The sequence below is a fragment of the Notolabrus celidotus genome, chromosome 11 (genome assembly GCF_009762535.1).
Source record: "Notolabrus celidotus isolate fNotCel1 chromosome 11, fNotCel1.pri, whole genome shotgun sequence".
Classification (NCBI taxonomy): domain Eukaryota; kingdom Metazoa; phylum Chordata; class Actinopteri; order Labriformes; family Labridae; genus Notolabrus; species Notolabrus celidotus.
The window spans coordinates 13,561,236-13,582,900 of NC_048282.1; the positions used below are offsets into that span (position 1 = coordinate 13,561,236).

A 21,665-nucleotide genomic window follows, 5' to 3' on the forward strand; every position below is an offset into this window, starting at 1 on the left:
ACAGGGCGATACAGGAGCTTTAACCACCACATCCGACTGTTGACGACAATATGCACAATAGGGGGATGTGATGCAAGCAAGGTGAGTTTATAGTCAATAGTACACCATACACAATAACCCACAGGAAATGTAGTGTGTATCTGGTTACTTAAACAAGACAAGAGACAGTGGCTTAAATCAGATAAGACAGCTTGAACATTTATTAATTCTTATGGATTGGATGGCAATTATGACCCAAGATTATCTTGACACATACACACATGCACACACACAAACACACACATCCCACCAGAGAGATACACAAAGAAGAAGGACTCCAAAGGCCCTGAAAAAGTCAAATAAAATAACTATTAAATCACAATATCAAATCCGTTCGGGATTTTTGAAACAATTCTGACATAAAATGTAAACATTTTGAATAACACGTGCTGGAGTTTTCATGGCATGTGAACTGCAGAGAACTGCTTCGACTACATACCAAATCCCTGTTAATCGTGCTTACATCTGAATTCTTGCACTCTCTAGTGATCAAAGGGGAGAACATCATTGTTCAAATCGGTTTTGGTTTTTCAGTTGTGCTTAAGTGCCTGGCAAACTTTGCTTTTCGTCTCTTCAGATTTAAGAAATAAATAAACATTTAACGATTGTCTGCATGTAGATAGAAAAACGTAACCAGTACTTTTTCTGTTCTCTGAACCAAATTCTACATGAGAGGAAACTTTGTAATTTATAGCTCCTGTATCACTTAACTCAAACCAACACTGCAGTGAGAAAAGAAGTGTGCGCTGCAAATCTCAACCTTATTCCAACATTCTGAACAATAAGTATAATTCAAGGGTCCTCAATAATTTTTTTTCCACAGTCCAGAATTAACCCAATAACATAAGGGGCTTTAACGTTAGTGTAATATACAATTACAGTGCTCATGTCTTAACTTTTTTATTGCACAAAACGTGAAGCTTGAATGAGCCTCACTGAGCAGCCTCGTATGCTGCCTCACACTCCTCTATCATACTTAGACATACTGAAGACATTTCTCCCTGCCAACAGTGTTTATCAACTCTTCTAATGATTTCATTTAACTCTAGTATTTCAAGTTCTCCCCATGTTAAATTCTCCTGCTATGCCATGGGCTTATGGTATTCATTCCAATATATCTCATGTCCACCTGTGCAAGGTGGTAGGTACCGTTTAATTTGGCCTATGTTAAGGCTTGCATCAATAGGAAACAATTGGAATTCAGATCAACAAACTGTATAACTGCAAGTATTTCAAGCATCTCAGATCTTGAAAAGTAGACCTAGAGATGGCTATGCAACAGATTCTCAAGGTTGTTTCCTGCATTCCTCAGTGCACATAGCCTGCATTGATGTGGAACCAGCTGGGATCCCTTTTTATTGCACACATACAGTATATATATGTATATATATTTATTATATATGTATCTACCCCTCTTATATTATAATTCCCTGGCCTCCCATCTGATCTCACTGCCTCCCGACCCCCTCCCTCTCTCTGATAGGTAAAGGACACAAAACACATAAAAAAAGGATTCAGGGCCATTTCTCTGCAACAAAATGAATTTGGCACAAGATGATTGGCTGCTACATGCCCATGTAGAGTCAGGGTGAAATCACTTGAGTCCCTCGTCTGTGCTCTTGAACATGAGGATGGCGTTGGAAATCTTAAGGGCGGGGCCGAGTTTGATGCTCATGATCTTCACAATGTCGGTTTGTGTCAGCAGCAGGAAGGCCTCCCCATCAATCATCTAGGGGGACACAGATATAACAGGAGTGATATAACTGGACTTTGGAGGTGACGGGTCAAAAAAGGTATTTCATGCCAATGGGTAGACATAGAAGTTGAACAGAGTAACAGAAATACTCTAAAATGAAATACACTGGCCTTGAAGACTAATATACTAGTACAATAAGTTACAGCATAGTTTTGCTTTGCTCTACAAATGAATGTTCTGCACTAGTTTTTTTCAAGTTGTATCATCTAATGTTGCAGCTGAGATTACATTTCTATTTCTGATGGATTTGGGGCCAAGATGAACAAAGTAGTAAGAATATATCTTCATCCTTTTCATTATGTCTGCTCAGTATTCTTCATGTAAAAATATATTCCTGCTACTTCACATACTTCTGACAATACAACATGGCTGGGGAAACGGTTAACCTAGGCTTTTTTTTTCAGTTTAAATGGTATAAATTTATTTGGCCGCAGTGTCCAGCACTTAAAATCACAAAGTCATAGAAACCTAAAGCCAGTCTTTTGGCTCATGGGCTGCTTTGTATTAAACTGAGACTATTTGATAACCAGACAAAAATACTTAGTTTGTTTAAAGTATTAAAGTAGTTGAGTCTGGTTCTGCTCGTGGTTTCTGCCTGTTAAAGGAAGTTTTTCCCTTGCCATTGTAACTTGCTAAATGCTGCAAAATGATCTGCTCATGGTGGATTAAGATGAGCTCAGACTGAGTCCTGTCTGTAAGAGGGGACTGGATCTTACCCTGTATTGATGTTGAGTCTTTGTTCATAATAGAACATAGAGTATGATATAGACCTGCAATGTTTGTAAAAGCATCTTGAAATGATGTTTGTTGTGATTTGGTCCTGTATGAATAAAGATTGATTGATTGATTGATTGATTGATTGATTGATTGATTGATTGATTGATTGATTGATTGATTGATTGATTGATTGATTGATTGATTGATTGATTGATTAATTGATGCTCCAAACTCCAAAACGATGTTTCATAAAATAACAAATTAATCAATAATAATATATAAACTTGAGCTTTGATTTTTTTGTGTGCAATTTCAGATACTTTGACGTCCTTAGGGTTCAAATCGTATTTATATTGAGACATCTGAGTGAGAAACCTCTAATTATGAGCACATTACTAGTAGTAATTTCTAATAAATAAGCAAAAAGTACAAGTTGAGTTTATGTAAGTCCAAGTAACCATGACATGCTTAACAAAGGAGTATGTCATCAATGAAGTGGTTAACCTGTGGTGAGCAAGAGGACACTCAACACTGTAACATCATAAACAGGCTGTAGTTGTACTCATGTCTTCAGTGAGAAGAGTCTGTCAACATTTAAATATGTGTGCTGAAAGTTTGTGTATAACCCTAACATTGTCATAGAACTATATGGTCTTACCTCCTCTTTGAAGAGCCGAGCTTGGTCTTCACAGCCGATTAAATTCTGTACAAATCTGAAGACCTGTTGCACAAATGCATCAGAGTAAAAGCAATCAAATTGAACATTCAAAAAAGCAATGGAATGTAAATAAGTATCTGTAAGTAAATTATAGGATTTTCTCACCTCTTCAATGCCCCATCCTGCCACCTGGTTGGCATGAATGCCCTCAACACCAGGCAGCAGCTTACAGTGCTGTTCCCAGCACAGAGACAGAGTCCTGTCTGACTGACTGCTTAAAGCCGACATGAATAGTGAGGGATACATACCCTCTGAAGTCAGATCTGAGGACAAAGGGAAACAAACAAACATGCTAACATTACAACTGTGGATGATCTATTGGGACTTAGAAGAGTATTTCAAAATGAAACTGCCCCAGTATTAATGGCAGACATCTCGGCACATTGGGTTGTTTTTGCACAGAACTTTGATGGCAGTCTTTCCTTTAATATCTGGGTTACTGCTAGACTTAAGGAGAAAGGGTTTTAACTTAAATGGAAATAATTGTAATCAATATTTAAAATGACCTTCACCCATTCACACCACATTCATACACTGCTGTGTAAGGAGCCCATCAGTATTAACTAATCCCATTCACAATGGCACTGAGCGGTAAGGCACTTTGCACCAAGTGTAAAATAGGAAGTTTAATTTGTATACTGTTGTTATTTAGTAGAGTATAACTGACCTGTATCTTGGATTTATTCTACTGTTGAAAAGTATCTGTTCTGTGTACTAGTGGGAGCTTTGAGTAGGAGGTGTTTCCTTTTTTTTTCTTGCTTTGTGGGCAGCTGTCCGGAGTGATTGAGAGACTTCCTCTCCTTTTGTTTGGGGCACTAGGTGGGAGTTTTGCCCTCATAACTGTTGGAAGTTTACTTGAGTTTTTGTAAGTTGTTGCTGGTTGCCAGTTTCATTGTTGAAAAAGTTTTTATTTTAGTTAAATGATGAAATGAGTTTCTATATCCTTAGGGTCTATTGTAATTTTTTTATTCACCTGCTGCCTAACCTGTCCCCCCCTCTGACAGTTGACATTTTGAAGAGATAATCAGTGGTATTCACTTCACCCTTCAGTGATCATAATGTTCTGTTTCATCTGTGTGTATGGGTTTGTGAATCACACAGTATGCCCAAGGCTCAGTTTACAAACCAATTGCAAAAGGAAAGTTTTGGTCGTCATTTTTTAAACAAAACTGTACAGCAAATTTCTAAGCTTTCATCGTCTGAGAATGCGCCACTGCAAAGCCTATAGGTGCCCTTCATGGCAACAGCAACAGCTTCTGCTTAAAAAATCTTCACTTCCTGCTCTTTTCTTCAATTTCTGCCTTGGAGGACAAATCAATTAAACAAAACATTACCTGAAAGAGCTTTTTTTTTTTAGGAATGCTGAACCAAATTAAAGTGGTTCATCAAACACCTAATGATTTTCATACACGCCCCAGTGTAAGAATCATGTGTCATTGTCCAAGCTTGGACAGCTAGACAATGTGAAGATAAGATAAGAACACATTTAAGGACAAAAATTACACTTGCATGCGACATGGAAGCTTGAACTGAAATAAGTTTTAGGAGCTGACACCCCTGAAGATGTAAATAAAAAGTATTAATGCATTGCAGACCACTCACTCTGGTAGTCTCTCTGCTGGTTCTTCCTGTATTTGGGTGGACGGCCAATCCTAAAATCAGAGGGAAATGTTCATGTGAGGGGAAAAAAAACGTCATGTATGCATGCACGTACACACAAACACCCTTTTACCTGCCACGATAATGGGTCTTTTTGGTCCTCTGTCCAAAGAATATATTCCTCTTGGACTCTGAGTCAGACAGGTCTGTTTTCAGCCGACCCTGGTTTCGCTCAGCCAATGGACAGCCAGATATGCAATGATGAGCCGTGAAACGACCAGTCACATGGCCTGAACCATCACACCCAGGGGTTGGACACTTCCTGTTTTAAATGAAGACATTTTGAGAGGATGCAAGATCTCATTCTTTCAAAACTAATGTCAAGCATCATTGTGTAAATTGGGAGACCTGATGTTAAGGTTGGATTCAGTGCTGACCTGTTGTGGAAGCTGTACTTGTTGGCTCTGGGGTGGCTGATTGGTTTACAAGAAACAGAGGAGTGGTAGGTGGGCTGGCCTGTAGCAGGAGACTCCCTCACCCCTACATACATTTAAAAAGTTACCTTTGAATCCCAACATGTAAACAAGTGATATTTCATAAATGCTCTTTCACTGCTACAGTATAGGAAAGTGAATGCCTGCAGCTAACAGTTGGTAAATACCAAGAGGCCTTTTTCACGTGTTATACATATTTCTTGTCTCTAAGAACCTCAAGTCTTACTTATCAACAAGTTCAAAGGCAGAACCTTCTTATAACTAGACATACCAAGTAGCAACACACATGAAACATAGTTTAGAAAAAGTTGCAACAAATAGTCGTCTAATCAATCTTTCAATACGTAGATAAATAATAAACAACAAGACTTAAGATCATTCTAGCATGGCCTTCAAGAACTTCTTTGCACACAGTTTGACTTTAAGTATTGTCTACAGAACTCGTAAAGTGTTGTTTGCTACCATGTGGCTGCTGTATTTTAGTTTCCCGTGGAGGTACTTTAAGTGGGTGACTAGTCGCCTCACACCAGCCGGCTGGGTGAATGTCATGGTGATCAGCATCCATCCATTCATCATAGACGTGACTCCAGCCATCATAGTGGACCTGAAGGAAGAATGGTGATAGAGCTAGCATACAGTGAAATTATTACATTCAATTCAAATTTAAAACAGGTCCATTGCTGGCTGTAAAAACAGACATCATAACTAATCCAACTGGTTAGTTCTGACTAACTCGTGTTTTCAGCTGGAGTGGACCTGAGAGAGCTTCAAAGGTGACCACATGTACAAACGATCAAACTTTATAATCTCAGATGTTTAGTGCTTAATTTCTCTGGAAGCACAGCAATAACCTTAATGCGATGAGTGTCGACCTCCTCCACTGTAGCCACTCTGATCAGACCAGGACTTCTCTTATCCACTGCCTCCAGTTTCATCTGAGGATGGAAGCTGTGGGGTGTACGCTGGTGACAAAACAAGATGATTGGATGATACAAAAACAAGTACATTCAGCAGAACTAACATTTCAAACACACTGTCCATAAAGTATTGGTTTAAGTTGTATCAAAATGTATACTTTCTAATTTATATACCTCTATACTACTTTTGTTTTTGAACAGAGGCCTGAATTTCAGTGTGAAAATTTACAATAATGTTCACAATGCTGTGTGCGTCACACAGGGAATGTTTGCACTATTGTGTACAGGACAGACAACTAGAGAAGCCACTTCGGCATAGCTCACGTGTACTCTGGCTTCTCTCTCTCTGTATTTGGGAAAGTGTGTAGTGAAAAAGGGGAAGTAACTGTTTGACAACAGAACACCGTACCCAATCTAAGCACAAATACCTCCTTCAAGGCTCCTATCCTCTAATAAACTCTATGTAACATTAGTTATGTTAGGTCAAAACAAAAGAGAGGCAAGCTCATGTTCAATCAAATGCCCAGCACTGGATAATGTTTCTTAATTCAAATTTGAGAGAACACTATTATTCACCTAAAAATAGCCAGCATGCCACAACACAATGACTCAGTATGCTGATTGATACTTATGAGCGTATCATAAGTGCTATAGGTATTGGTGAGGTGGTTGTTTCTAGTAAAGCACTCAGTTTAATTCTGACAACACAAGGGTTGTAAGACATACATAATTTAATTGTTTCTTTTTGGACTGATCCAGATTATCTGTTAGACACTTCCTTTATATAACATCCCTTTATATATAAATCCTCAGAGGAGAATTGACTTAAAATTGTTTGCTGCTGCTAATTGCACCGCAAATTGCCTATCAATTATCATGACTCAGATGCTCAGAGCATCTTAGTTTTCTTAAAATCTCATTTAAGGTTTTTCGGCAAATTAAATCTAAAACATTAGTATTTGTTATATAAATGAAAAAGTCCCTGTGTTTAATTTTACATTGGATCTCTTATCCCCCAGCTGTTATGACATTCATGTCAAAATTGATGACTCCAATAGTACAAGACCATGCATCTCATTATTTAACCCTCACATTGTCACCCTCTCTATTCTGGCTTTGTGAACACTTTATCCTGCTCTTTTCTGCCCCTTGATACAACTAAACCATTTTACATCCATCCATCCATCCATCCATCCATCTTCTTCCGCTTATCCAGGTCCGGGTTGCGGGGGCAGCAGCCTCAGCAGGGAAGCCCAGACACTCCTCTCCCCAGCCACTTCCATCAGCTCTTCTGGGAGGATACCGAGGCGCTCCCAGGCCAGCTGAGAGACATAGTCTCGCCAGTGTGTCCTGGGCCTTCCCCGTGGCCTCCTCCCAGTCGGACATGCCCGAAACACCTCCCCAGGGAGACATCTGGGAGGCATCCTGACCAGATGCCCGAACCACCTCATCTGGCTCCTCTCGATCCGGAGAAGCAGCGGCTCTAATTTGAGCCTCTCCCGGATGTCCGAGCTCCTGACCCTATCTCTAAGGCTGAGCCCAGCCACCCTGCGGAGAAAGCTCATTTCGGCCGCTTGTATTCGTGATCTTGTTCTTTCGGTCACTACCCACAGCTCGTGACCATAGGTGAGGGTCGGAACGTAGATTGAGCAGTAAATTGAGAGCTTTGCCTTCTGGCTCAGTTCTCTCTTCACCACAACAGACCGGTACAGTGCCCGCATCACTGCAGACGCCACCCCGATCCGTCTGTCAATCTCGCGCTCCCTTTTTCCCTCACTCATGAACAAGACCCTGAGATACTTAAACTCCTCCGCCTGGGGTAAAAACTCTCCTCCGACCCCGAGAGGGCAAGCCACCCTTTTCCGACTCAGCACCATGGCCTCAGACTTGGAGGTGCTGACCCCCATCCCCGCCGCTTCACACTCAGCTGCAAACCGTCCCAGTGCGAGCTGGAGGTCACTGTTCGATGAAGCCAATAGGACCACATCATCTGCAAAGAGCAGAGACGGAATCTCAAGGCCGCCAAACCGTACACCCTCCGCCACTTGGCTGCGCCTAGAAATTCTGTCCATAAAAGCTATGAACATAACCGGTGACAAAGGCCGTCGGGGAATGAATTCGACTCACTGCCAGCAATGAGAACCAAACTCTGGCTCCGACAATACAGAGACTGAATGGCCCGTAGCAACAGGCCATCCATCCCATATTCCCGGAGCACCCCCCAAAGGATACCTCGAGGTACACGGTCTTAAGCCTTCTCAAGGTCCACAAAGCACATGTGGACTGGTTGGGCAAACTCCCATGCCCCCTCCAGCACCCTCCCGAGGGTGTAGAGCTGGTCCAGTGTTCCATGGCCAGGACGAAAACCGCATTGTTCCTCCTGCATCCGAGGTTCAACCAACAGCCGGACTCTCCCCTCCAGCACCCTAGAGTAGACTTTTCCAGGGAGGCTGAGGAGTGTGATCCCCCTATAGTTGGAACACACCCTCTGGTCCCCCTTCTTGAAAAGGGGGACCACCACACCCGTCTGCCACTCCAGAGGCACAGTCCCCGATGTCCATGCAACGTTGCAGAGGCGTGTCAACCAGGACAGCCCTACAACATCCAGAGCCTTGAGGAACTCGGGCGGATCTCATCCACCCCCGGGGCCCTGCCACTTTGGAGCTGTTTGACTGCCTCCGTGACCTCGGCCCCAGTGATGAGCGAGCCCACCACCAAATCCTCCAGCTCCGGTTCCTCCTCAGAATGCATGTTGGTGGATTTAAACGTAAATATAATAATGTGATTTCCAGCTGTCAGGAAATCACATTATTAAGGTACATTTCATGTTCATCCTCACCACGTTAAAGGCATCAGCTGGCACCGCCCTGGAACCTGTCTCTTCCATGTAGCGGGACCAGGAAAACTGGCTCTGATCTGGGTAATCTGATACAGCACAAAAAAATAAAGAATGATATCACCGAGTGAGAGTACAAGCTTTAAAATCCCTCACAAGTTGCCAAATATTCTTCCTAACCTGGCCAACAATGCTGATTCTGATTCAATGAAATAGCTGTGAAATATGATTGAATCAATGATTGACAGAGCACACCTAAGTTACCTTGGGGTGGTGTTAGTGGGAGGTTCCTTTCCTGGCACCAACCAATAGGGTGAATGTATGGACTGCTGGAATCACACCTAAAGATTTTTGACAAACAACAAAAACATCCAGAGCCACAGGTTCTAGATTTTCACTGCCCCTTTCAATGCGTACATAATACATGTCACAAAATAATGCACAATCCCAGTCGCTTACCACGATGCCATCATTTTTCCCGTGGATACTGCTATTGCTTGTGAAGGCATTTATTTATTGCAACAAACCCCTTGGGATGTGTCATCTCAATTTAGAGGGGGTTCTAAAAATTGTCTGTGTTAAGTTTTATATCTACTTGACTATTGGACACATGTGATTTTAAGCTAAAGCTTTAAGCTTTAAGCCTGTGTTTAAAAAAAATGCCTATGCCAAATGAACAACAAACACAAGTACTATGATATACTGAGAACAATATACTACTCAACCAACCAGATAACTTGGTGGTACTTTCTGGCACAGTCCTAGTTTAAATCTTACAAAAAGGACAGAGACTAATTTGTGTCTATAGATAACTTCACATCTAAGCAGACAAACATTACATGTGGAGTCCCCTAAAGCTCCATCCTAGGGCCTCTTCAGTTTAACATCTATTTGCTCCCAATAGCTCAGGTTATAGAAAATAATAAATAAGTTACCATAACTATGAGACAACCCACTGGTACACACAACAATGCCACCATGGGACAACAGTCCACTACAACCTTGCATAAATCAATGAGTGGATGAGCCTTCATTTCCTTTAGCTGAAAAAAGATCAAACTGAAGTCTTTTTTTTGGAGTTAGAGGAGAGAAATCGGTCAGGAACTTCAGACTTAACAGTTGAAAACGACTGACTGAGCCAGAAATCTGGGAGCAAGACATGGACTAGGACCTGAATCTTGAAAACCACATGATGATGATTACAAAGTTGACCTATTATAACTTAAAGAATATTTCAAGGATTAAAGGACATATCTCAGAAGGACCTGGAAAACTGGTCCATGCATGTATCCTCAGTTGATTTGATACTGTCACAGTGTCTTTGCAAGTCTCCCTAAAAGACAACTTTAAACAAATTATTTCAAAACGTATTCTTATCACACAACACTGCACTGTAGCTTTTATGCTTATATTTAGAAACGTTCTTATTACATTTTAACCTTCAATTGTTGCTGTTTTCTATTTTTCTTTGCTTTGATTTTTAATCGTTTGTCTAAATGTCATATTTTACAGATTTTTAAATGTCATCTTTTACTGATCTTTAAATGTTGTCTTTCAATGTGTTTTTTAATAAATATGTTGAGTTTAATTATTGTAATTTGTAGTATCTAGGGTTGTTGTTGTTGTTCTGTTTGTTTGACCCTATCTATCTCCATTTCAGCATCCCCTCTATCCCATTTTCCTCGCCAAATAAAGTAGCAGCAGATGGCTGTGCAACAGGAGTCTAATTCTGCTTTAGGTCTCTGCCCGTTAACATTATTTTTTTTCTCAGTGTTTTGCTCATGGTGTATTAATGTTGGGTTTTTGTAAATAATATAACAAAGAGTGCAACCTAGATCTGCTCCATATGTTTAGTGTCTTAAGATAAAATTTTCTGTGAACTGACACTGTACTATTAAGAAATTGATTGACAGCTCTTCCATCTCCAGCTTATTAGATTCATTTTACAAAGTCCATTTAGCCCCTCTGCTTTTTAGGCTCACCAGTAGTCATATGTATCATCCCAGTTGTCAAAATGAACCAGGAAACGGTCGTCGACCACATCAGTGATGGTTGCTACACAAATAAGGGATGGGTTCATGCGGTCTACGGCTTCCAGCTTCATTCCTATCTCGAAACAGCACTTCCCATCAACCTATACAGAAAGCAAAATATTAGAAATTACATGCCAAGCACACGGAATGAAATAGAGTCAGGCAGAGATGTTGACAAGCTCACAAAATGATCTGAACAACTGAGCACTATTGAAATATCATAAGTGCCTTTGTTCCTACATGTTTGTAACAAATCCAGCAATCATCATAAAAGGACCAGATTATTACAGTATAAAGAACTGAAATTTGATCAGAGCAAATGTAAAATATTTGCTTTAAATAAGAGGTCAGGATTGATCCAAAATGTCTTAAAATTGAGTGTTTATATTCTTATAATAATCTGATATAAAATTAGTCATAACTTTGACCGGGGATGCAGGTAGCAGCTACAACTCAATGTTTTATTTCAGCACTTCTGATGTTCAATTATCACTATTAACATAAGGTCAAAATGTTTTCAGAGTGATTTGTAGGGTAAACAGAACACAAGAGACTATTTTATCACAACCACTTCTCATTAAGTAGCCTTCATGCTTGTTGATAACACCACTACCCTTTATTATATGTTTGCAGTTACCCTCCCAGGACTGGAAAAGTGTTCTTTGGAAGCCACTTGTGCTTTAGTCATTCTTAGGTAGTTGGCCCAGGTGAACTCCTCCTCTTTACAACCTGCAGTTACGACAGAAATCGACAGAGAAGGTTCCACTTACTAATTAATTAAAAAAACATCCCATCATTTAAAGGAATAGTTTGAATTTTTAAGAAAAACACTCTCTCTATAATGTAAAGCTACAGGAGAGTGCTGGTCCAACTTAGCATCAAGACTTTTATCATCAATAAAACAACAGCAGCAACAGCAACACAAAACATGTCATGTGGTCCTTCTGGAATCCTCTCCTCATGTCCATGATGTCAAGTATCTGCCTGAAAAGAAAAGTGCATAACCTCCCCCAAAATATAAAATAACATGCATAATTACATAACATACTCGGTAGTGAGTACAAATTTTAAAAAAAGTCAGCATTAAGTGTTACAATGTTAGCTTGTTTTGCCCTGGTTGGTGGACTTAATGATGATTGCAGCGAGTCAGGCCAGCTGTTTTAATAAGGCATTATGTTGAAGTAAAGCTAATCGCTGCTTATATTTATAGTACTGAAAATACTAGAATGGTTTCAACTTGTCATTTAAGTTAAGATGATAAAATAAATAAAATTAATTTCAAAAATTAAGCACAAGTAAATGTGACCGGAGTTTTTTTGTCCGTTTTCCTTTTGCTGCTGTTTGGTCTTCTATGGTTTCAACAGTTTTGTCATCTCTGACCTTTGGGAGTGTGCAGTTTATGTCCTGTGCTCTCACACCAGCCTGCAGGGTGGATGTCGGGGGAGTTGGCATTTACCCAGAAGTCATGACAGTCAGAGTAGCCGTCAAAATGGAGCCGCAGCCGATATCCACACACCTGGAGGATGGCATGATAGATTGAGAAACAAAACACAGGTCAGAGAAGGTAATACCTGGCTGCACTTCTCCTGCATGACAAGTGTTCAGTGAGTGATTGGTGATTTTCAATCCTCAATAATATCACTTGCCATTAAGATCCATTCACTGTGTAAATGAGTCACTGGCTCACCTCAGCCACAGTGAGGACAAAGTACATAGATGGATGCTGTGGGTCGATGCCTTCCAGCTTCATCCCCTGTTTAAAACCGTTCTTCACTGTTGGCACTCTCTGAGACTAAACACAGAAGATAAAAGAGCAAAACTTTACAAACAGGCCACAGATATAAAGTATAATGTTGGGGGAAAAAACAAAGACAAGATAAGATCACAGTAGCATATGGACACATGGAGTTTACAGTGTTTTTATCATCCTTGATCTACTTGTTTTATTTTTCTCCTGGAAAAAAAATGTCACTTCAAATTAAGCTTTGACTGTGAAAATATTGGAATGCTATCTAAGTTAAGTTATGTTAAGTTATTATTATTTTAGTTATTTAATTATTTTCATTTTCTTGTTATTCATTGTCTTATTGTTAATGTCATACTGTACTGTATACTTAATGACACTGTTAATTAAAAGTGTTCAACACAACTGTCAAATTATGTAAAAAAAAGTTCTAATACACAAAGTTCATAAAATAAATTGGAATTAAACAAGAAAGAACTCTCTGAACATCACACTCTGTCACAGGAAAAGTATTAATGTACATGCTAGACTGCATACATCACATTCTGCAAGTTTGAATAATCTCCGTCCTGCAAAAGCTGCATATATTGTTAGCAATGTGCCATAGATTCGTACCTGCAACAGACAAAGCTTTAGTGGTATTAAACAATTGCGTTCATGCTGGGTAAAGAAGTTATAGAGTAGCTCAGGCTGAAAAAAAACTCTAAATGTTGAGCTCTTGAACATACCTCTTGGAAAAGGTTATCGGGTGCAGCAACCGATTTTCTTTCCTCCAGATATTGAGGCCACGTCCACTCCTCTGTCTTACTGTCTCCAGCTACACCAAAGGCAGTTAGCTGGTTATTTTTTAAAATATATAATACAGCAACATATTACAATACAAACTCGGGCCAAAAAGGAACAAGAAGAGAAATGGTTCTGCACAATTCAACATCCCTTTATATATAAAACCCATACTTTTAGCGATTCTGATTTGATATGAAGCTAAATCTTGGGTCCTGTCACAAAGACATGACTTGCCAGTTTGAGGTGTTCTCTTTTGTATTTAAGAGGGGAAAATGATCTACTGCACAGAAAAGCAATGAGCAAAGGTAATTTAAAAAGAATATAAATGGTACACCATACAAGGGAAGAAAAGTGAAACAAAATATATGCCCAACCTCTGATTAGTCTGATGTCTGCTTTAGAATCATTCATTTTTTCATCCTATAGAAAGAAATAGAAGTTACACAAGACTAAGTATTAGAAAGACAATAAAGTCACTGAGTTAAGATGAAACTCTGGTATTTAAAAAAAAATCTGCACAATTTGCAAAACCCAGATGACCCTGTTTTACTTTGAAATATTCTTCATGCCATTTAATGTATCATCATCTGAAATGTGATGACCTGTTTAGCTTGTGGTTTCAAAATGAATAACAGTGATGTCCCACCGTGCCTTCCATGTCAGAGTCTTCCTCAGAGGGACTCAGGTATTCTTTCCTCTTTCTCTTTCTCATGGGTTTCAAATGATCAGGGTTTAGGGAGGAGACTCTCCCACCTGCTGGCACCTTCTCTACCCCAACAATCCTCCTGAGGTGCAGAGAGGACAGAGTTTATTTTCTACAAGCCTAAAGCATCAGCGACAACATAATCACAATCTTCATGAAACCTCAATATCATCAGCATCAATTCCATAATCATCAATATCATCTGTAGCACCAAACTACCAAGTACAAAATTATTCACAAAGTGTTGGTTTGAAAACTTTCTCAAAAGTAGATTGGGACTCTGTGGATTGAATAGCGTTGAGTAACACTTTCCACCACTGAGGACTACAGAGGAGAAGATTCTATCTTAAGTGTGTAGGTGTTTCTGGAAGAGCTGGGTCTTTAGATTTATCTGCAAAGTAGGAAAAAACCCTGCAGGGTTGTAAGCAAGCAACAGGGTTTTGAATACGATGGGAGTGGCAACTGGAAGACAGTGTAACGGTATGAACAATGGAGTGATGTGTGACATATGAATATATGTATGTAAGTATAATGTTTAACTTGGTACTGTGAGATATAGTTCCTCCTAGGGTGTCTATCAGAATCAGAATCAGAATCAGAAATACTTTATTTATCCTGGGGAGGGAAATTTGGGAGTTCGTTTAAGTGAAATTCCAATCCAATAAGGTATTGAAATATATAAAAAATTACATATTTCACTCAACAGCCATCAGCCAAAGCTACCATAGTGTACATGGTGCACCATAAACAAAAATAAATCATTAACTTTTCTCCTCTTCCACTCAATCGGCAATCTCAAACTGAAAAGCAACAAACCTGGACCCATGGTGTCCCAAACATTTTAATGGGAAAAGAACTGAGAGGCAGGGTAGGTGACCAGAGGTAGCCATGGGCACCCCTGAAATCTGATTGGCCATCCTGAAATTTTTTTCCATGAATGGCTATTTGCCCTGTCAGAGGCATTACTTATATTGGAATCAGCTATTTGGGTTGTGTTTCACCATGCTGCAGAGGCAGTAGCTTCTTTGCATTTTAATAAAGAACATTTCATTTCGTTGATGCTCTAAATGGTGACTTTGGACAATCATCTTTATTTTTGAACACTTAAAGAGTTAAGTTCGGCATATTTAAACGTTGCCTCTCTGTTGAGTTACCTTTTAACGCAAAAAATCCACAACATTTTTAAAACGCTTTTATAATAGAAGTTTAAGGAGATGTGATTATAGGAGGTAACCCTCCTCGGTTTGGGGTAAGCCCCGAATGTTTACCCCGCCTGGCCACCTCTACAAAAGTCAGTGCCCTAGTTTGGCCACCCCCAGTCAGAACGGTCTGGCTCCGCCACTGCTAAGAGGAACCCATTCCAGAATTAATGATCAATACCCAAGAAAATATGAAGAAAGACAAAAACTCTTTACACAATATGGATACAGTCTTAGATGGGTTAATAGCTGTGAACAAACTGTATGTAGCTAGTAAACTGTACAACATACAACAACTGCTAACAAACATTTAGGCTGGGTTTAATATTTAAGACACCGAATAAATAATTACTTCTTATTTATCTTACATAATACATTATTTACACTGTATTAATCAAATTTGAAGCAATTTAACAGTCTTCGATAAAATACACACAAAGTATGTCATAGTAAGGGCTTCATATTTATCCAAGGTTGACTTAAGTATATTTTCATTACATCATTTTCTAAGGTATGCTGCAGCTAAATGGTCTGCATGTAATTATTGAGCACTTAAAGCAGATTATTCATAATATATTGGCATAATGTAATCTTAATGGTACTTTGTGTCCGATTGAAATCACTGTTATAGGTAAATACACTTCTATTGAGTTAACCATATGCTAACATGGTTTTGAAAAGCACTTTCCTTCAGGACATGGTTTCCCAAGGCAGTGGATGCTATGAGGAACTGAACCACACAGTGAGGACATCAAGGGGGTCACACACTGCATCACTGACTACCTAAACTTCTGCTTGGAAGTTATGGTTAACATATAAACTGTGCACTGCTTCCCAAATAACAAGCCCTGAATTACGAGCAATGTCAAGGGCTTCCTTGATAGGAAGAAGGCCACACTCAAGGAAGGACACCCAGTAAAGCTTGAAGCGTGTGCAGGGAAAACACAAGGTCTGACCTAGAGAGGCAAAGAAGGAGTACAGAAGGAAGCTGGAGCAGAGGCTGCAGGACAACAACATGTTCACCATCACAGGCGGCAAGAAGGGCAGTAACTGCAGAGTAGGACGCAACCAGAGACCCCCCACCCAGCTACCCCCTTAAAATCAACTTGATGCATCAGATTAGTACTCCTTTCTGGAGAACCTTAACCTTCCCAAACTTACAAATGATCAAGAAAAGGATCCAGACAAACCACTTACATAAGATGAGTATCTTAAAGCCCTCATCGAAAAGCCAAATAGTAAAGCGCCTGGTCAACTCACTTGTCAGTGATGGGGTCTCTGCGGAGCTCCTCTGTGTAGGTCCTCTGACCCCTGGGATCCCGGTTGTTTTGTCCTGGTCCAATCCTGACTTCAGGTTTGACTGGCATCAAAATCTCTGGCTCCACAGTAACACCTCTCACAGAGAGGCAAGGAGCTGACACATCTGATGTACAAGAAACAGAAACAAATCTAAATGAAAAACCCTTCAATGCCATTTAACATTTTTCATTTTTCTCTTTGAATACATGTTGCTGTTATTGGGCTCTAAAGGTCGTCTATAATTGTGTTATTTTAACTCTGTTGACATCTTTCTCATGCTCAATAATCCATGTTCATTCTGGGATTTGACTTAAGAAACATCTTGGGGATGTTTGCTTGATATGATTGCAGCTGTACACTTTCTACCTGCAACACCAGTAAGTACAGTCAGATGTTTTTAGGAGATAAGCCTGTGGTACATCTGAAACAAAAGCATGGTACTTTATTTTGTCTAAGGGGAGATCTGTGTCATGCATGCAAAATCAAATATTTGACTAAACTCCCCTGATGTTAATACAACCTTATGTTCACATGAATCTACCTGACATGCCTGCTGGAGAACTTTCTGTGTCAGTAAATTGCCCAGAAGTCCCAGCTGCTGGTTCAGTGGTACTGCTGGCGGTCCCTGGGGTGATCAGTGTGCTCAATGTTCCTACATCACTAACACAAAACTACCACACACACACAAACACACACACGCAAACACACACACGCAGACACACACACACGCAAACACACATAAACACACACAGATCCAGCTGTTAAAAAGTGTCATGATTTTAAGGATGTCCTGTGAGCCATTTTTCTGCTTAAAAAAATATATCATTCACATGCACACACGTAAAAAACAGAATGAAACAGCATTTAAGTAGAAATGTATGGTTCTGTATCTTGACCATGGATACTTTGACTTGCATCCTGGAGGACCAGGGAATTGTGTTACACCTTTTTTGTTAGTGGATGACCAGCTCAACCCTCTTAGCCACAGCCTTGTGAAGTTTTTTAGTAGAGAGTCAGTTAAATTTGCAATACTTCACTATTTCCATGTACATGCAGATGTTTCCAATTTTGTGAGTTATTCTAAATAATGTGAGATCATGATCAGTAAGTCCTACACAGCTGCTATGATGATCTATGCAGCTCTTTAAGAAGAAAACATTGTAAGGGAACAAAAGCTTAAAATCTCACTTTACCTTGAGGTTGCTGTTGGGCAGGATGGCCATCCCCTCCTTCCACTCTAGGACATGGACAATGCTACAAGCCCCACCCATTTGTGCTGTCAGGGTGGGTGTGGCTGTATCATTAGCCCTGCCTCCTTTACCTGGGTCTCCAATGGCAACAGCTGGGGTAACTTCTATTTTCTGATGACTGGGGGCTGAGGAGAGAGTTGGATTATATTCTTTAACTTTCAGTCTGTGCTCACCCAAGAGAGCACAAATTGTTTACCTTATCATTGTCTGATACTTTGGTATTTTAGTTATTATCATTTTCTAAAAACTGAGTTGCATTGCACATGTTGGCCTGACTGATAGGGACCAGTGTTTTTGTCAGCAAACCTTAAATAAGTAATTTAAATGTGAAGTTGGCGACTACCTTTCTCTCCTGTAACACTTCCAGATTCAAGATGGTTATAAAAATTAGCATTCCAGTATTTTTTCATTGTGCTCATTAACTATTACTGATGGATGGATGGATGGATGGATGGATGGATGGATGGATGGATTAGCTCAGGGTGTCCAAACTGTCTTTAAAGAGGGCCACTGTTGATTTTGTGAAAATATCCAAATGCCTGCTGATTTTTTTTTACATCAAACATAAAATTAACATATGAATGCTCTGCTTTATAACAAGTTATTTTTATCATTTCTTAAACAAAAACGTAATCAGTGGTGTCAGAGATATTTGTGTGATCATCACAGGCTTATGAAATAACACCTGCTGTCCCTACATTTTCTCAATACCTGATGATATGTTTTCAGTTCTCTAGGCAGCAGTGTTATGAGCCATGTAAACATTAGCTGACTGTTGCTTCTTCTCAAGGAAAATGTTCCCCATTACTGATATATCATGTTGTGATTTTTTCATGGCAGAATAACAATCTCAATTTTATCACAATTCTTTTTCATGGTGTTTTTAAGAATATTTTGACCTGGAAACAACATTTTTTGTCCCCCAAATATTTATCTTCTTGCATTCTGAACTATTTTTATAAACCAATTTTTTCCTTTTATAATTATGATCTATGTCCTCTTTTCTGTCTTTGAACTCTGTGTTCATCAGGCACATTTTTACAGCATGATAATTATATTTATTAAAACATGTCAACATTAAGAGTGTTCCTGGTTTGTTTGAGTCCTGCAGAATTTAGCCTACGCACAGCCCATGGGTTGTTTTGTGTGATGTGACGGGATTGATTTTAGTTGTGTTGTGCACTTGAAAGACAATGCAAATGTACACATAATGCATAATGTGATTTACTTTTTGTGCAATAACCTATACATATTAAGGTGAAAGCTGAGGCCCAAATAAAAATGGACCGCAGGTCTTTATCAGCTGCTGAGCTGGACTTTGGACATGCCAGATTAGATAGATAGATAGATAGATAGATAGATAGATAGATAGATAGATAGATAGATAGATAGATAGATAGATAGATAGATAGATAGATAGATAGATAGATAGATAGATAGATCTGTATTATGTATCCATATTTCTAAATCTTTCCAGATAATGGCTTGTATATCATATCAAGATCTTTGGTTTTAGTATAATTTCAGAAGTGGGATGAAAATAGTGGGACCCTAAAATATTTTTCAAAGTTTGGCGACAAATTTGTATTTTCTCTGTTATTTATTGAGTTGGTAGTTTTGCTTGCCTTAAAGTTACTTTCTATTTTTTCGGTTAATTTTTCTACTGGGTAAGTCGTAAAGACATACTTAACAAAAATCATGACCAACATATAACACTGGTCCCAAACTGCTTTTAAATCATTAATGATATGTGATGCAGTCTATAACCAATTGGCTACCTGGGCACTCAGGTACTCTTTCCAAAGTTAGGTAAGGTCAGTGTTTTTCAAGGTATAAACACTTATGCAGACAGTGGTTAACTGCATTCTCATGTTGAAAAATGGTCTTCTTATGCCTGCCACCCTCAGACCAGTGCTCACCTGGTAGGAGGAAAGCTGTGGTGGTGTGTGGCTGGAGTTGAGCATTCTTGGCAACACCCTCTCTCCCACAGGTGAGGACAGCTTCACTGGGGGATGAGGGGGTCGGGTCCAAAGGGGTGTGACTAGGTTCTTTAGGTGAAGCCTCCATGCTCACTTTGGCACTCATGTCTTACCCCTCGCTGTTTCCTTTTCCCCCTCCTCTAACTTGGGAGCACTGAAAAGTTTGGAGAACAGTTTAACGCATTGGTCAGTGGTATAAAAGACCATCTGGGTAACAGGTTTAAAGCACCATTGACAAAAGTGTGTCAGTCTTATTTGAGTTTCTCTAAATTGAGAGAATTTAAACCTTACTTTCATGGACAGCAGATATATCTCTCTTACTAGTATACATTTACACATTTGATTGTTTTTTAATAGGGAATGAGAGAGAATGATAGAGAAATGGTTATAATTCAAAAGGTTTTTCATTCAATCCACAGGAGGTAATACTGGATAGGCAAAGATGCTATTTGTGAACACACTTTGAGGCTATTTCTGGACATAAATTAAAGACCAAACTTCTGTTCAGCTTTTTTTCTACAACTTTATTTAATGCATCTATTTTTTCCAAAAGTAGCCCAGAGGCATACATGAGAATAATACAAGTTTGAATGGAGAAATGTTTAAGACTCTCCCAACTTGGCATAAAAGAAAATGAATAACTTTTTACGAGGCCCATTTCAAAAATTAATGGCAGAACAAATATACCTCCTCCATAGACAACCATGACCCCAAATGACTCTTAAACAGCCATCCAGTACATCCAAATTCTTCAACATATTTACGCACACCTACGAAACACACACGCTATAAATACATTTTATTTAAAATGGCGGAGGATCTGAGTCCTTGACGCAAAAAAATGTGTAAAAACAGTGTCAAAAATTCTGTGGAAATCCCTTTTGGTGAAAAATCAACCCGGTCACCCATTCCAGCAGCACCTCAAATTACTGGGAAATCTAAATGGGAATAAAACGTCAAGCAATCGGGATGGTTTTAGTAACCTCGACATGACCGTTTCTGTTACTTTCAAGTATTTTAGTGGACCAAGTAAATTGATCATTATCAAAAGCTTGAATTTTAATAGGAAAAGCATTGTGCTTGATAGTATCCTTAACGGCGAAACGCCTCATCTCAGTATAAAGGAATATGCACGCTACCTTTAAGCCATGCTTGTGCTTAAAATATGCTCGTGACAGCTACAGAAAATTTTCAATAAAAAGTGTTGATTTTACAAATTTGTTGCTGTGATCAATTCGGAACTGAAATTTGGCTTACCAGCTGTGATCGTCTGCGGCTCCGGAGCTGCAACTACGCATGCGCCCTCTCCCAGTACAGTCACAGCTCGTTGATATTAATGTAACGCCAAGACTTCCATTGCATCCGTTCCATTTTCAGTTATGGTCGATATGTGAAAATCATGCAGTGCACAATCGATTTGTCTACAGATCCGTCCATACATGCAACCATAACTCATCCTGGTGTAGAGTCAATGACTGATCTCTGCTACTGCCGTGCCACAAACACTGATTCATTTACCCCAACAGAACATAAAACATCATTTATTATATAATTAGCAGGATTTAGGTCATGTCGTTTCTGTAGTCTACGTTTTTG

The 21,665-nt window shown here is 39.5% G+C and overlaps 1 protein-coding gene across 2 annotated transcripts; it reads right to left on the minus strand.

Moving 5' to 3' along the window:
* Positions 1-172: 172 nt before the first annotated feature.
* On the minus strand, positions 173-21,593 carry l3mbtl1 (L3MBTL histone methyl-lysine binding protein 1). 2 transcript variants are annotated; one of them, XM_034695580.1, is made up of 22 exons: positions 21,327-21,593; positions 20,010-20,223; positions 18,034-18,215; positions 17,391-17,511; positions 16,802-16,964; positions 14,286-14,424; positions 14,014-14,059; positions 13,582-13,670; positions 12,797-12,901; positions 12,490-12,625; positions 11,747-11,838; positions 11,059-11,210; positions 9,341-9,417; positions 9,080-9,165; positions 6,175-6,285; positions 5,786-5,927; positions 5,267-5,369; positions 4,963-5,151; positions 4,833-4,882; positions 3,336-3,493; positions 3,171-3,233; positions 173-1,768 (listed from the first exon to the last, which is right to left on the minus strand). In XM_034695580.1, the coding sequence occupies exons 2-22, from the start codon at positions 20,173-20,175 to the stop codon at positions 1,634-1,636; spliced, it is 2,505 nt and encodes an 834-aa protein (XP_034551471.1). In that variant the 5' UTR covers positions 20,176-20,223; positions 21,327-21,593; the 3' UTR covers positions 173-1,633. The 2 variants fall into 2 exon arrangements, with proteins under 2 accessions (XP_034551471.1, XP_034551470.1); XM_034695579.1 differs by having other exon boundaries at positions 17,382-17,511.
* Between the last annotated feature and the right edge of the window lie 72 nt (positions 21,594-21,665).

Excerpts from the sequence above, each read along its gene's own strand:
- l3mbtl1 (XM_034695579.1), bottom strand. The coding sequence starts at position 20,175 with ATGAGTGCCAAAGTGAGCATGGAGGCTTCACCTAAAGAACCTAGTCAC. Across the intron at positions 12,626-12,796 it reads TTGTCCTCACTGTGGCTGAG|GTGTGTGGATATCGGCTGCG; the intron begins GTGAGCCAGTGA and ends GCCATCCTCCAG. Across the intron at positions 3,494-4,832 it reads CCAGCAGAGAGACTACCAGA|ATCTGACTTCAGAGGGTATG; the intron begins GTGAGTGGTCTG and ends CTTTGTCCTCAG.